This window comes from Salmo salar, chromosome ssa20, assembly GCF_905237065.1.
Source record: "Salmo salar chromosome ssa20, Ssal_v3.1, whole genome shotgun sequence".
NCBI classification, from domain to species: Eukaryota; Metazoa; Chordata; class Actinopteri; order Salmoniformes; family Salmonidae; genus Salmo; species Salmo salar.
The window spans coordinates 15075046-15087725 of NC_059461.1; the positions used below are offsets into that span (position 1 = coordinate 15075046).

Consider the following 12680-nt stretch of genomic DNA (forward strand, 5'->3'; position numbering starts at 1 on the left):
AATGCTACCAATTACATGCATATCCTAGCTTCTGGGCCTGAGTAACAGGAAGTTTACTTTGGGCATGACAGTTATCCAAACTTCCGAATACTGCCCCCTAGCCTTAAGAAGTTTTTAAATCATACCATTTGGTCTGATGAGTCCAAATTTGAGATTTTTGGTTCCAACCGCCGTGTCTTTATGAGACGCAGAGTAGGTGAACGGATGATCTCTCCATTTGTGGTTCCCACCGCGAAGCATGGCGGTGGTGTGATGGTGTGAGGGTGCTTTGCTGGTGACACTGTCAGTGATTCATTTAGATTTCAAGGCCCACTTAACCAGCATGGCTACCACGGCATTCTGCAGCAATACGCCATCCCATTTGGTTTGCGCTTAGTGGGACTATCATTTGTTTTTCAGCAGGACAATGACCCAACACACCTACAGGCTGTGTAAGGGCTATTTGACGAAGAAGTAGAGTGATGGAGTGCTGCATCAGATGACCTAGCCTCCACAATCAACCGACCTCAAGGAGTCTCATAGTGAAGCCCCTCCCACACAGCCAGCCTACCATAAGCGCTCTTTCAAACCCACCTCGTTGCCATGGATACCGCGGCCTCTGAGGTCACTACACTAAACTCACAATTCGTAATTTTTTCTTCTTCTTTGAGGTCTTCTTGCCCAGACGAGCAGTGGGTTAGTTATGCATGAATATTTATGAGAGAGAGAGAGAGAGTGAGAGAGAGAGGGTGAAAGAAAGTATTTTCTCAACTCAGAATATTGAGCTATAAAAACCATTGGGCCCTCTGTCTGAACATGCCAGTAAAACTGCTTCTCTTAATATTTGATGAACCCAGGATGTTAAGAACAATTAATCAAGGGCTTCCTCACAATGAAACACTTAAACACACACACAGACATAAACACAAACAAGCACACGCACACACTCATGTACATACTGAGGACGCATTTCGTTCTGAACCAAACCATTATTTTTTCGTTACATTCCACTGTTCTGAGTAGAAAAATAAAGTTCTTAACCGATTCGAACTCCAAAAAAGAAACGGTTTATATCATTCCTTTCTGTTCCTTTTTAAACCTCTGAAATAAATCTACATTATTTTACATTTAGCTCGACATGAAATTAATTCACCAATCAGTGAGGATAGAGCAGCTTGCTATGGAGCGAACAAGCTATTTACATACATTGGACAGACAAGTGTAGGGTGCAGGGTCTGACCAAAATGTTGCAGGTGTGGAGAGGTTGTGAGAGCGTGTAGGAGGAGGCCTGGCTTGAAGTACTGGGCATCTTGTTTTGTTATGACATGCATTATCTTAATTGGGCCCACAGAATTATACCTACAGAGGAGCGGCTTCTATGAAGGAACTTTGAATGTCTTTGAACTTCGGACAGTTGGCTCAACATTGGACCAGAGCTAGCTAGCTAACAAGATTGTGTGTGCAGAGCGGCAGCAGAATTTAAATCAAAACCTGTCTTATCTTTTTTTAGTTCATAAATTTGATGTGAAACGTGATAACTATAGTATCCTTAACTAGCATTGAAAGAGGTAATCCATTGTTCTCTAATTAAAAATCTCTCTCCCTATTTTCTGAATTACACTTGTAACGTCAGTAGGCTTTGCTTCAGAGGGGGAGGGGCACGTAGTCTACACACGATTTTCAGCTGGCAGGCAGACACTGGATTAAGTTTCTGACTGACAGACTGAGGGCTTTGCATAGGTGCTTTGTTACGTTTTTTTTTGTGGGACTGGAAAAAAAAGTCCAGGAATGTAAAATAACATTATTAACTGCTTCCCATGCTTTTAAAATAACTGTTCTGTTCCAGAACATTATAGATCACTTTCGTTCTCGGTTCTGATTCTGTTCCTCAATTTTTTGTAAAAATATTGGGCCCTCTGTCTGAACATGCCAGTAAAACTGCTTCTCTTAATATTTGATGAACCCAGGATGTTAAGAACAATTAATCAAGGGCTTCCTCACAATGAAACACTTAAACACACACACAGACATAAACACAAACAAGCACACGCACACACTCATGTACATACTGAGGACGCATTTCGTTCTGAACCAAACCATTATTTTTTCGTTACATTCCACTGTTCTGAGTAGAAAAATAAAGTTCTTAACCGATTCGAACTCCAAAAAAGAAACGGTTTATATCATTCCTTTCTGTTCCTTTTTAAACCTCTGAAATAAATCTACATTATTTTACATTTAGCTCGACATGAAATTAATTCACCAATCAGTGAGGATAGAGCAGCTTGCTATGGAGCGAACAAGCTATTTACATACATTGGACAGACAAGTGTAGGGTGCAGGGTCTGACCAAAATGTTGCAGGTGTGGAGAGGTTGTGAGAGCGTGTAGGAGGAGGCCTGGCTTGAAGTACTGGGCATCTTGTTTTGTTATGACATGCATTATCTTAATTGGGCCCACAGAATTATACCTACAGAGGAGCGGCTTCTATGAAGGAACTTTGAATGTCTTTGAACTTCGGACAGTTGGCTCAACATTGGACCAGAGCTAGCTAGCTAACAAGATTGTGTGTGCAGAGCGGCAGCAGAATTTAAATCAAAACCTGTCTTACCTTTTTTTAGTTCATAAATTTGATGTGAAACGTGATAACTATAGTATCCTTAACTAGCATTGAAAAAGGTAATCCATTGTTCTCTAATTAAAAATCTCTCTCCCTATTTTCTGAATTACACTTGTAACGTCAGTAGGCTTTGCTTCAGAGGGGGAGGGGCACGTAGTCTACACACGATTTTCAGCTGGCAGGCAGACACTGGATTAAGTTTCTGACTGACAGACTGAGGGCTTTGCATAGGTGCTTTGTTACGGTTTTTTTTGTGGGACTGGAAAAAAAAGTCCAGGAATGTAAAATAACATTATTAACTGCTTCCCATGCTTTTAAAATAACTGTTCTGTTCCAGAACATTATAGATCACTTTCGTTCTCGGTTCTGATTCTGTTCCTCAATTTTTTGTAAAAATATTTTCCAGTTTTTGGTTCTGTTTCCCGAACCTGTTCCAACCCCTGAAACACACACAAACACACACAAACGCACTCAAACACACAGTGCTGCTAGGAAACTGTAAAAAAGTTGCAGTCACTAAGATCAGGAGCACAGCATTAATATTTCAAACCACTCCACGTTTTACAATGTGATAAAACAAACAACAATAAATAAATACACTCACTGCATGTTGGCTTTGCCCTCAACCCCACACTGTTCTTGACCATGAATCCATCGCAACATACATACTGTACTTGGAAACTCAAGTGGGGTTTTAGTTATGTGAAAACACTTACAGTGAGTTATGTGGTGAGGAGGCGTAAGGAGCCTTTGAGAAGGCGGACTAGAGATGGAGCCAGATTGGTTTACACAAACAAACACACATACCGGTGATGACTATCTCTTGGCTTTACTGGATTGATAAAGTAAAGGCTACTCTGACGGATAGGAGAGAAGAAGAGACCACGCAGGGCTGAGTGGGCAGCAGACAGCGGTGGCCAACAACAGCTTCTTGTATTGTGCAGTGTCTGGGACGATATGACTGTACTGTAGCTACAGTCCTAAGCATTAATAAGTCCACCTGTACTGAAGCACAGTGGGAGTAACTGCACATGAGGGACAGGGACATACAGTCCATTCAGAAAGTATTCAGACCCCTTCACTTTTTGCACATTTTGTTACTTTAGTCTTATTCTAAAATAGATTCAATTAAATGTTTTCCTCATCAATCTACAAACAATACCCCATAATGACAATGCGAAAACAGGTTTTTAGACATTTTTATTAAGGTATAAAAAACAGAAATACCTTATTTACATAGGTATTCAAACTCTTTGCTATGAGACTCGTAATTGAGCTCTGGTGCGTCCTGTTCTATATCGCGGAGCTCCGCCCTATATGGGAGCTCTGCTCCTAGTGGTTTACCCTTCTGCCTAGGCAGCGAATAGCCTGAGAGAAAATGATGCACACACCTGCAGCCAATGGGAGTACAGGTGTCCCTATGTAAGGGGATGCTTCCCCTCAATCACCCTCCCATTATCTTCAGTGACTTGGACTGGACTGAAGAAGCCGAGAAGAGAAGAGAAGAGAAGAGAAGAGAAGAGAAGAGAAGAGAAGAGAAGAGAAGAGAAGAGAAGAGAAGAGAAGAGAAGAGAAGAGAAGAGAAGAGAAGAGAAGAGAAGAGAAGAGAAGAGAAGAGAAGAGAAGAGAAGAGTAAGACTCAGGACGAACCCGCCGTCGAATTCCAAGTCTCTACGTCGTCCATCTCAATGAGCACACCGGTGTTTCCACCCAACCCAAAAGCTCTTTATAAGCTCAATGCCGCTGCTTCTCTATGGCAGCTGTGGACTCACACGACTTATGTTTCGTGTGCTTAGGGTCACAGCACACCAGGAGCGGCCTCACCAATCCCCGTCAATGCCTGTGCTGCGCCCTCCTTCCTTTAAAGGAGAGGAAGCAGTGGTGGGCATTTTTTAGGGAGGATTTTCCTCTAGAGGACACAATGTCAATCTTAGCCTCAGCGGCATTATATGACGGTGCCACCTCTGGAATTTTTTATTTTTTATTTTACCTTTATTTAACTAGGCAAGTCAGTTAAGAACAAATTCTTATTTTCAATGACAGCCTAGGAACACTGGGTTAACTGCCTTGTTCAGGGGCAGAACGGCAGATTTTCACCTTGTCAGCTCGGGGATTCGAGATGACGAGGATGTTGGGAAGTGCATGGCTATTTCTCCGGAACACTCCATTACACTGACCGAAACTGATAAAACCCCCCTCCCTCGGGAGACTGCCAGGTTTTTCTCAACCTTGGGCGAGGACGAGACGGGCTCTGACTATTCAGCGGCCCCCTCCTACGTCACAGCCTCTCTACGCTTTGACTTTCCAGGGCTCGTTGAGAGGGCTGCGAGCCGGCTGGATATCCAGCTGCCCCCCATTCCCCCCTATCCGGAGGTGGATATGATGGAGGGCGGCCCCTATTCTCGGCCAAGAAGGGCGGGCCTAGCCACTGGCTCCTGCCATGCCCTCGCTCGGAAAGTATGTGGAGGGCTCATGGGAGTCACCTTTGACGGCACGATCGCCGGTCCAGGCTTATATCCCATTTACTAGAGTGGACGGCAGACGAGTGGGAACTTCCACCATTGTCCTGCATTCTCCCACTGTTTGCCTGTGTGAGAACAGGCAAGCTGTCAAGCATATTGATAGCCCCCGATCGCCCAGGAGCTCCTTGGTTCGCAGAGATGACTCAGATGCTGGTTTCGCCACCTTGGTCCATTCCACATCGATGGGACGTGATGTCTCAGGCGGGAGGCATGATTGGGAAATTGCCCATAATCGGCCAATCACTGATGGTCTGGCATCTGAGAGGGACAGGTTAGAGAGCCGTGGGATATCTGATTCAGTAATCAGAACCATACAGGGCTCATGTGCTAGTTCCACATCCAGAACTTATGCCAGCAGATGGAACGTGTTTTCACAATGCGGCGCGACAGAAAATGTGGACCCTGTGTGCTGTTTGACAAGCAGCGCTCACCCGCCACCATTAAGGTGTTCGCGGTGGCGATTTCAGCTTGTCATGAGGGGTTTGGCAGAGACACTGTTATTAGCCACCCTTCCTTTTGGGAATGCGGCGGCTTAGGCCAATGCCTAGAGCCATGCTTCCTCAGTGGGATTTGGCTTTGGTACTCGAGGCGCTCTGCGAGACGCTGTTCAAACCATTGAATCAAATCCCCCTCAAGATGTTATCTCTGAAGACGGCACTGTTGCTCGCTTTGACTACGGCTAAGCGTGTCAATCATTTGTGCGCTCTTTCGACGAAACCCAACTGCCTGGCCATTAATGGCGATCTGAAAAGCCACCTAAAGGACTCTCAGACCATGAAAAACAAGATTCTCTGGTCTGATGAAACCAAGATTGAACTCTTTGTCGTGAATTGCAAGCATCACGTCTGGAAGTAACCAGGCACTGCTCATCACCTGACCAATAACCATCCCTACGGTGAAGCATGGTGGTGGCAGCATCATGCTGTGGGGATGTTTTTCAGTGGCAGGGACTGGGAGACTAGTCAGGATCGGGGGTAAAGTTGAACAGGGCAAAGTACAGAGAGATCCTTGATGAAAACCTGCTCCAGAGCGCTCAGGACCTCAGACTGGGGCGAGGGTTAACCTTCCAACAGGACAACAACGCTAAGCACACAGCCAAAACAACGCAGGAGTGTCTTCGGGACAATTCTCTGAATGCCCTTGGGTGGCTCAGCTAGAGCGCGGACTTGAACCCGATTGTCCATCTCTGGAGAGACCTGAAAATAGCTGTTCGGCGACACTCCCAATCCATCCTGACAGAGCTTGAGAGGATCTGCAGAGAAGAATGGGAGAAACTGCCCAAATACAGGTGTGCCACATTTGTAGTGTCATACCTAAGAAGATTTGAGGCTGTAATCGCTGCTAAACATGCTTCAACAAAGTATTGAGTAAAGGGTCTGAATACTTATGTAAATTAGGTATTGTGTGTAGATTGATGAGGGGGAAAAATGATTTAATCTATTATAGAATAAGGCTGTAACGTAAGTGAAGGGGTCTGAATACTTTCCGAATGCACTGCATTTCAGAAATGTATTTTATTACATGGGTTATTGTTAGATGATTACCTGTTTGTCACATTAACCATGTGCCTTGCTATAACAAGGCATTAAACGAACTAGACATAACCTTTTAGTGCTCAGAACTACAGTATATATAGTGAGCTCCAAAAGTATTGGGGCAGTGACAATGACTATGAGGTTAAAGTGCAGACTGTCAGCTTTAATTTCAGGGTATTTTCATCCATATCAGATGAACCGTTTAGAAATTAAACCACTTTTTGTACAACATCCCCTGATTTTAAAAGTATTGGGACAACTTCACTTATACGGTGCTGTGAGAAAGTATTTGCCCCCTTTCTAGTTTTCTCTACTTTTGCATATTTTTGATACTGAATGTTATCAGATCTTCAACCAAAACCTAATATTAGATAAATGGAACCTGAGTGAACAAATAACACAACAATGACATACTTCTTTCATTTATTTAATAAACCAAGTGATGCAACACCCAATGCTCCTGTGTGAAAAAGTAATTGCCCCCTTACACTTAAAAACTAGCTGTGCCACCTTCAGCTGCAATGACTCCAACCAAACGCTTCCTGTAGTTGTTGATCAGTCTCTCACGTCGCTGGGGAGGGATTTTGTCCCACTCTTGCATGCAGAACTGCTTTAACTCAGCGACATTTGTGGGTTTTCAAGCATGAACTGCTCGTTTCAAGTCCTGCCACAACATCTCAATTGGGATTAGGTCTGGACTTTGACTAGGCCATTTCAAAACTTCAGATTTGTTGCTTTTTAGCCATTTTCATGTAGACTTGCTACCATGATTACGGATAATGCTATTAAACCAGTCAGTGTGACCACCATATGCCTCATGCTGCGCGACACATCTCCTTCGCATAGAATTGATCAGGCTGTTGATTGTGGGCTGTGGAATGTTGTTCCACTCTTCTTCAATAGCTGTGTAAAGTTGCTGGAAATTGTCAGGAACTGGAATACACTGTCGTACACATCAATCCAGAGCATCCCAAACATGCTCAATGGGTGACATGTTTGTTGAGTATGGAGGCCAGACAAATTTTTGCTTCCAGGAATTGTGTACAGATCCTTGCCACATGGGGCCGTGCATTATCATGCTGAAACATGAGGTGATGGCGGTGGATGAATGGCATGACAATGGGCCTCAGTGTAACAGGCGTCATATTAGAGGAGACCAAGGTGCAGCGTGTTGAGTGCTCATCGTTATATTTTAATGAAAACGAACACTAGACAAAATAAACAAAATGACAGCCAACAGTTCTGTCAGGTAAATACAACAAAACAGAAAACTACCCACGAAAACCAAGGGGGAAAAGGCTGCCTAAGTATGGCTTCCAATCAGAGACAACGATAGACAAGCTGCCTTTGATTGGAAACTATACCCGGCCAAAACATAGAAAACGAAACATTGAATGCCCACCCCCTATCACACCCTGACCTAACTAAACAGAGAAAAAACAGCTCTCTTAGGTCAGAGCGTGACACTCAGGATCTCATCACAGTATCTCTGTGCATTCAAACTGCCATCGATAAATTGCAATTGTGCTCGTTGTCCGTAGCTTATGCCTGCCCATACGATAACCCTACCGCCACCATGGTGCACTCTGTTCACAATGTTGACATCATAAGAGTGGCCTTTTATTGTCCCCAGCACAAGGTGCACCTGTGTAATGATCATGCTGTTTAATCAGCTTGTTGATGTGCCACACCTGTGAGGTGGATGGATTATCTTGGCAAAAGAGAAATGCTCACTAACAGGGATGTAAAATATTTGTGGCCAAAATTTTGAGAAATAAGCTTTTTGTGCATATGGAACATTTCTGGGAGCTTTTATTTCAGCTCATGAATATTGGGACCAACACTTTACATGTTGCGGTTATATTTTTGTTCAGTGCACTTTAAAGAATTCAACACAACTGGTGACTTGGTACCAAATGAAGCCTCGTTGCACTTGATTTAATGAATTAGAAAGAAATAAACAAGTCATTTGCAGGTCATTAATGTTTAATGACCATTTTACCATTTCATTTTACCATTTATTTAATGACCATTTAAGTAGTTTCACAGCAAATAACTTCACATTTCTGTACCATTCAAATAAAATGTCTTTACAGCAGAACAGTGTCCAGGCTGACTGTTTGTGTTGGTGTTGGTGTAGGTGGGCGGTCATACCATGCTGCCCATCCGCTGGATGCCTCCAGAGAGCATCATGTACAGGAAGTTCACCACAGAGAGTGATGTGTGGAGTCTGGGCGTGGTCCTCTGGGAGATCTTCACCTATGGCAAACAGCCCTGGTACCAGCTCTCCAACAACGAGGTCAGTCTCACCTCTCACCTAACATTAACCCTAACCCTTTGACCATACTCTACCTCCATCCTAGCCTGGGTGCCAGTCTGATTCTGCTCTCTTGCCACCTCCTTATAACAATTCCATGAGGAGGTGGCAAGAAAGCAGAACAGACTACCAGGCTAGCTCCAACCTAACTCCCTAACTGGAATCTTATTCTAAACCCTTACATCCTCTACTTTGGTAAAGCTTTCCAAAGCTTTAGCCTAAGCCTATAGCCCCAAGGCACATGTGTAGGTCTGAGAGGATTGGAGAGTAAGAAAGGCAAAGACAATTAAATCTGGCATATCAGCTGACATTCTGACACTAACCCTGTTTATCTGCCCCCCCCCCCCCACACACACACACACAGGTAATTGAGTGCATTACACAGGGGCGTGTCCTGCAGCGGCCTCGCACCTGTCCCAAAGAGGTGTACGACCTGATGCTGGGGTGCTGGCAGAGAGAGCCCCACATGAGACACCACATCAAGGAGATCCACAGCCTACTGCTAAACCTAGCCAAAGCCTCTCCTGTCTACCTGGACATCCTGGGCTGAGCGGGTGTGCGTGTGTGTCATGGCGTGTGTGCGTGTGTACGTATGCGTACATGCACGTGGCTGTACAATACAAGAGGGAATGAGTGTGTGCCTGTACGTGTGTGTCTATTGATGCACCTGTCCTTGAGTGTGTTTTAAGCTACGATCAAACTCTTTAAGGCAATCAGAAGATTCCCCAACTGTTCCCTTGTGCCCTCCCCTCCCCACTCTCTCTCTCTCTCTCTCTCTCTCTCTTACTTTCTGCCTACTTCTACTCTTTCATGCATCTCTTTACCTACCACCTTCCTGCTCAAGATACTTTAAGAATGGTTTGCAGTGGGAAGGCTTCTCCCATCGGCACAAAGGATTTTAAACTGGGGCTAAGTAGTCTACAGTAAATGGCTGAGGGCTCTATACGAGCAGGCAGTGACGTTTTTTTCCAATTGGTTTCTGCAAACTCCATCCTTCTGTAAATAAAACCAATGAGGTCGAGAAGAGGTGCCTCCACTGCAGATAGGCTGTTTCTTCTCTGTACATAGAGAAACATACATCTACCAGACATCGGACCCCGCAATGTCCTGCAAAGAGTTGAGATGCGTTGCTCCATGGAAGGAGACATGGAAGCAACCAGACTGTTATTTTCCCCTCATGTCAACAAGTCATGACATAACAAGACATAACAAGATATGGTATTTCCCCTCATGCTGATGAGCAGCAACAAATTACATGCTATTGTATAACTGAAGCAATGATGAAAGTAAACTTCAAAGGGAGATTAGGGGCTGTTCACCAATGGGTGCTCTTCAGCTGTCTGTCTGTTGTCGTTGTCTGTGACTATGTACACGAAAGAGGGTATTTGATACATTTTGGGGGATGAAGATGTTTTAATTCCCATGTCAAGTGCTGATGTCATGTAATTTAGTGATGTATGTGTCCAACATTCTCTGACAATCCTGAGACAGAGAGTATGAGCAGGATCTGTGTCAGATGGCCCTTTCATGGTCAGTGGTGAGGATCTCCATTTAGGCGTGGTTGGGTCAACTGTGGTAGAATCCTGGCACACACACATATCCCCCACCCCCTACTGCACACACACACTCAAAAGGCTTCTGCAGGAAATTGAATTCTGCATGTTTTATTATTTTAGCCCCACAGTGCTTTAGCGACGGAGCCCCAGCCCTCGTCAGTAATGGTGTAATGTATATTTCATTAAGGAGCTAATGTTGGCCATTAGCACAGTCTCCCCCTCAGACATTTAAGACGTATTCTTTTATGGGAGAGTGGGAAAGGAGATGAGAAAGTGGAGGAGAGGAGAGAAAGACGGCGAGATAGAGGGGAGTGGAGAGAGAGAGAGGGAGGGAAGAGGCCTGAATGTCTGCAGGGAAATAGTGAGATAACATCCATCATAGTGCGGTCTTGTCGGTTTTAGAACCCACAGCGGTTTACTTCACACACCTCGCATTCCTATGGTGGGTTCCTCAACCACACACACACACACACACACACACACACACACACACACACACACACACACACACACACACACACACACACACACACACACACACACACACACACACACACACACACACACACACACACACACACACACACACACACAGACACACAGACACACCACCCACAAAACCTTCTCTTACACATTCAACTGTAGGCTTACCTACAGACTACATCAAACGCCTACATTATCATAGACACACAATAAACAGACTTATTGAGATGTACTTACTTCATACAAGACTGTTTGAGTATCATGATATTGTCATATGTTTCTGTAACTGATTACATGTGACTGGTTTGGTCATATCCTCAGTACTTGATGGTATTGATATTTGTGTTCTTCTTATTTATTATTTTATTAAAAAATTATACATTTTTTATGAGACAAAGTTTCTGAGGTTTAAGTCAATTATTTTGTCTGAATCGGGGCCTGACTCAAATTTAAAGTGATCTAATTGATTATGCTGACAGTGTTATGTGCGTGTGCCTCCGAAATAGTGCAATACTTGGGCCCAAGTAGTGCACTATACAGGGAATAGGGTGTCATTTCAGACTGTGTGTGTCTGTTTGGGTCCTTGCACATGCTCTTTGTTGCATTTTCCTGCCTGCCTCTTGAAATATACATTAAATCCAATAAGTACCATCCGTTCCACGAAGAGAATGGATGTCTTTCTGTGCGAGAGCAAGTAGAAAATGCTTTACAGGTATTCAATATTGGTTACACAATAATGTTGTGCAGTACAAAGCAACATTGTGTGCAACAACCTTCAGTGTGAGAGTAGTTGGCCGTGAAATAACTGCCCAGTGTGAGAAAGAGCACTATGTGTCCATCGAACTAAGAAACCACTCTTAAAGCGCTTATAGCCTACATGAATTGGCTAAAGTGGGACATGGCAGTGGAGGCGAGTAAGTGAATTGGACTGCACTGGAAGACATTTCTATGTGTCTCTCTTCCATCACTATGGACCCAGTCTGAGTTTACTCTACATCCTGGTCAAGTTACTGTGACTAATTATGGAGCCTTCCCAGAATCCTTTCTGTTGGAGGTTCAACATTTCCGCCTACCGATAGGCTCTAGGCAACGGGTGGCACCAATCGCAGTGCTACCGATCTCTTTGCTAAAAAATGGACACCTCAAATAGGACTGACAATCACAACCCTTAACAAGTGACCTGCTGTATAGTTACAAACCTCTCCTCTCTCGAATGTATCTTCACTTTCTTTCTTTCTTGTTCTCTCCCAGCTGTTACACTGTCCAACTGTGACATCCCTGATGGGTCAGTGAGAGGAGTGTGTTTACAACCCATGTGGCTCTGATGGCTTTAGTCTCAGTGCTGTGACTGGAGTTTCTCATCAACATGTGTAATACTAATGTGATCAGCTTCTCTCGATGAACGGACCAGTCTGTTGTGATACGGTGTCATTAATAAAAGTGTTATGTCTTACGTCATCCTGAGCAGATCTGGTGTCTCTATGTGAATAAGGGAGTGTTAGTGCGATGAATGTGCGTTGGAGTGTTTGCGTACAGTAGCCTATAGATCACACTTTAAAAGAGCTACAAGGCCTACATAGATGCTTCACAAATCAGTTGTAATGTCACAGTAAATGTGATATAACAGGACATCAAGAGCGTGATGCATATGCATAAGTTTATAAGCTGT

At 44.1% G+C, this 12680-nt stretch overlaps 1 protein-coding gene across 2 annotated transcripts in view; it reads left to right on the forward strand.

Annotated features, from left to right (window-relative positions):
- Positions 1 to 12469, forward strand: part of LOC106580092 (BDNF/NT-3 growth factors receptor) — an 85308-nt gene extending 72839 nt beyond the window's left edge. For both annotated transcript variants that reach the window (XM_014160731.2, XM_014160732.2), the window contains exons 17-18: positions 8796 to 8954; positions 9337 to 12469. In XM_014160731.2, coding sequence (XP_014016206.2) covers positions 8796 to 8954; positions 9337 to 9522 — 345 coding nt within the window. In that variant the 3' untranslated portion in view covers positions 9523 to 12469. The remainder of the gene's footprint in view (positions 1 to 8795; positions 8955 to 9336) is intronic.
- Positions 12470 to 12680: the final 211 nt, after the last annotated feature.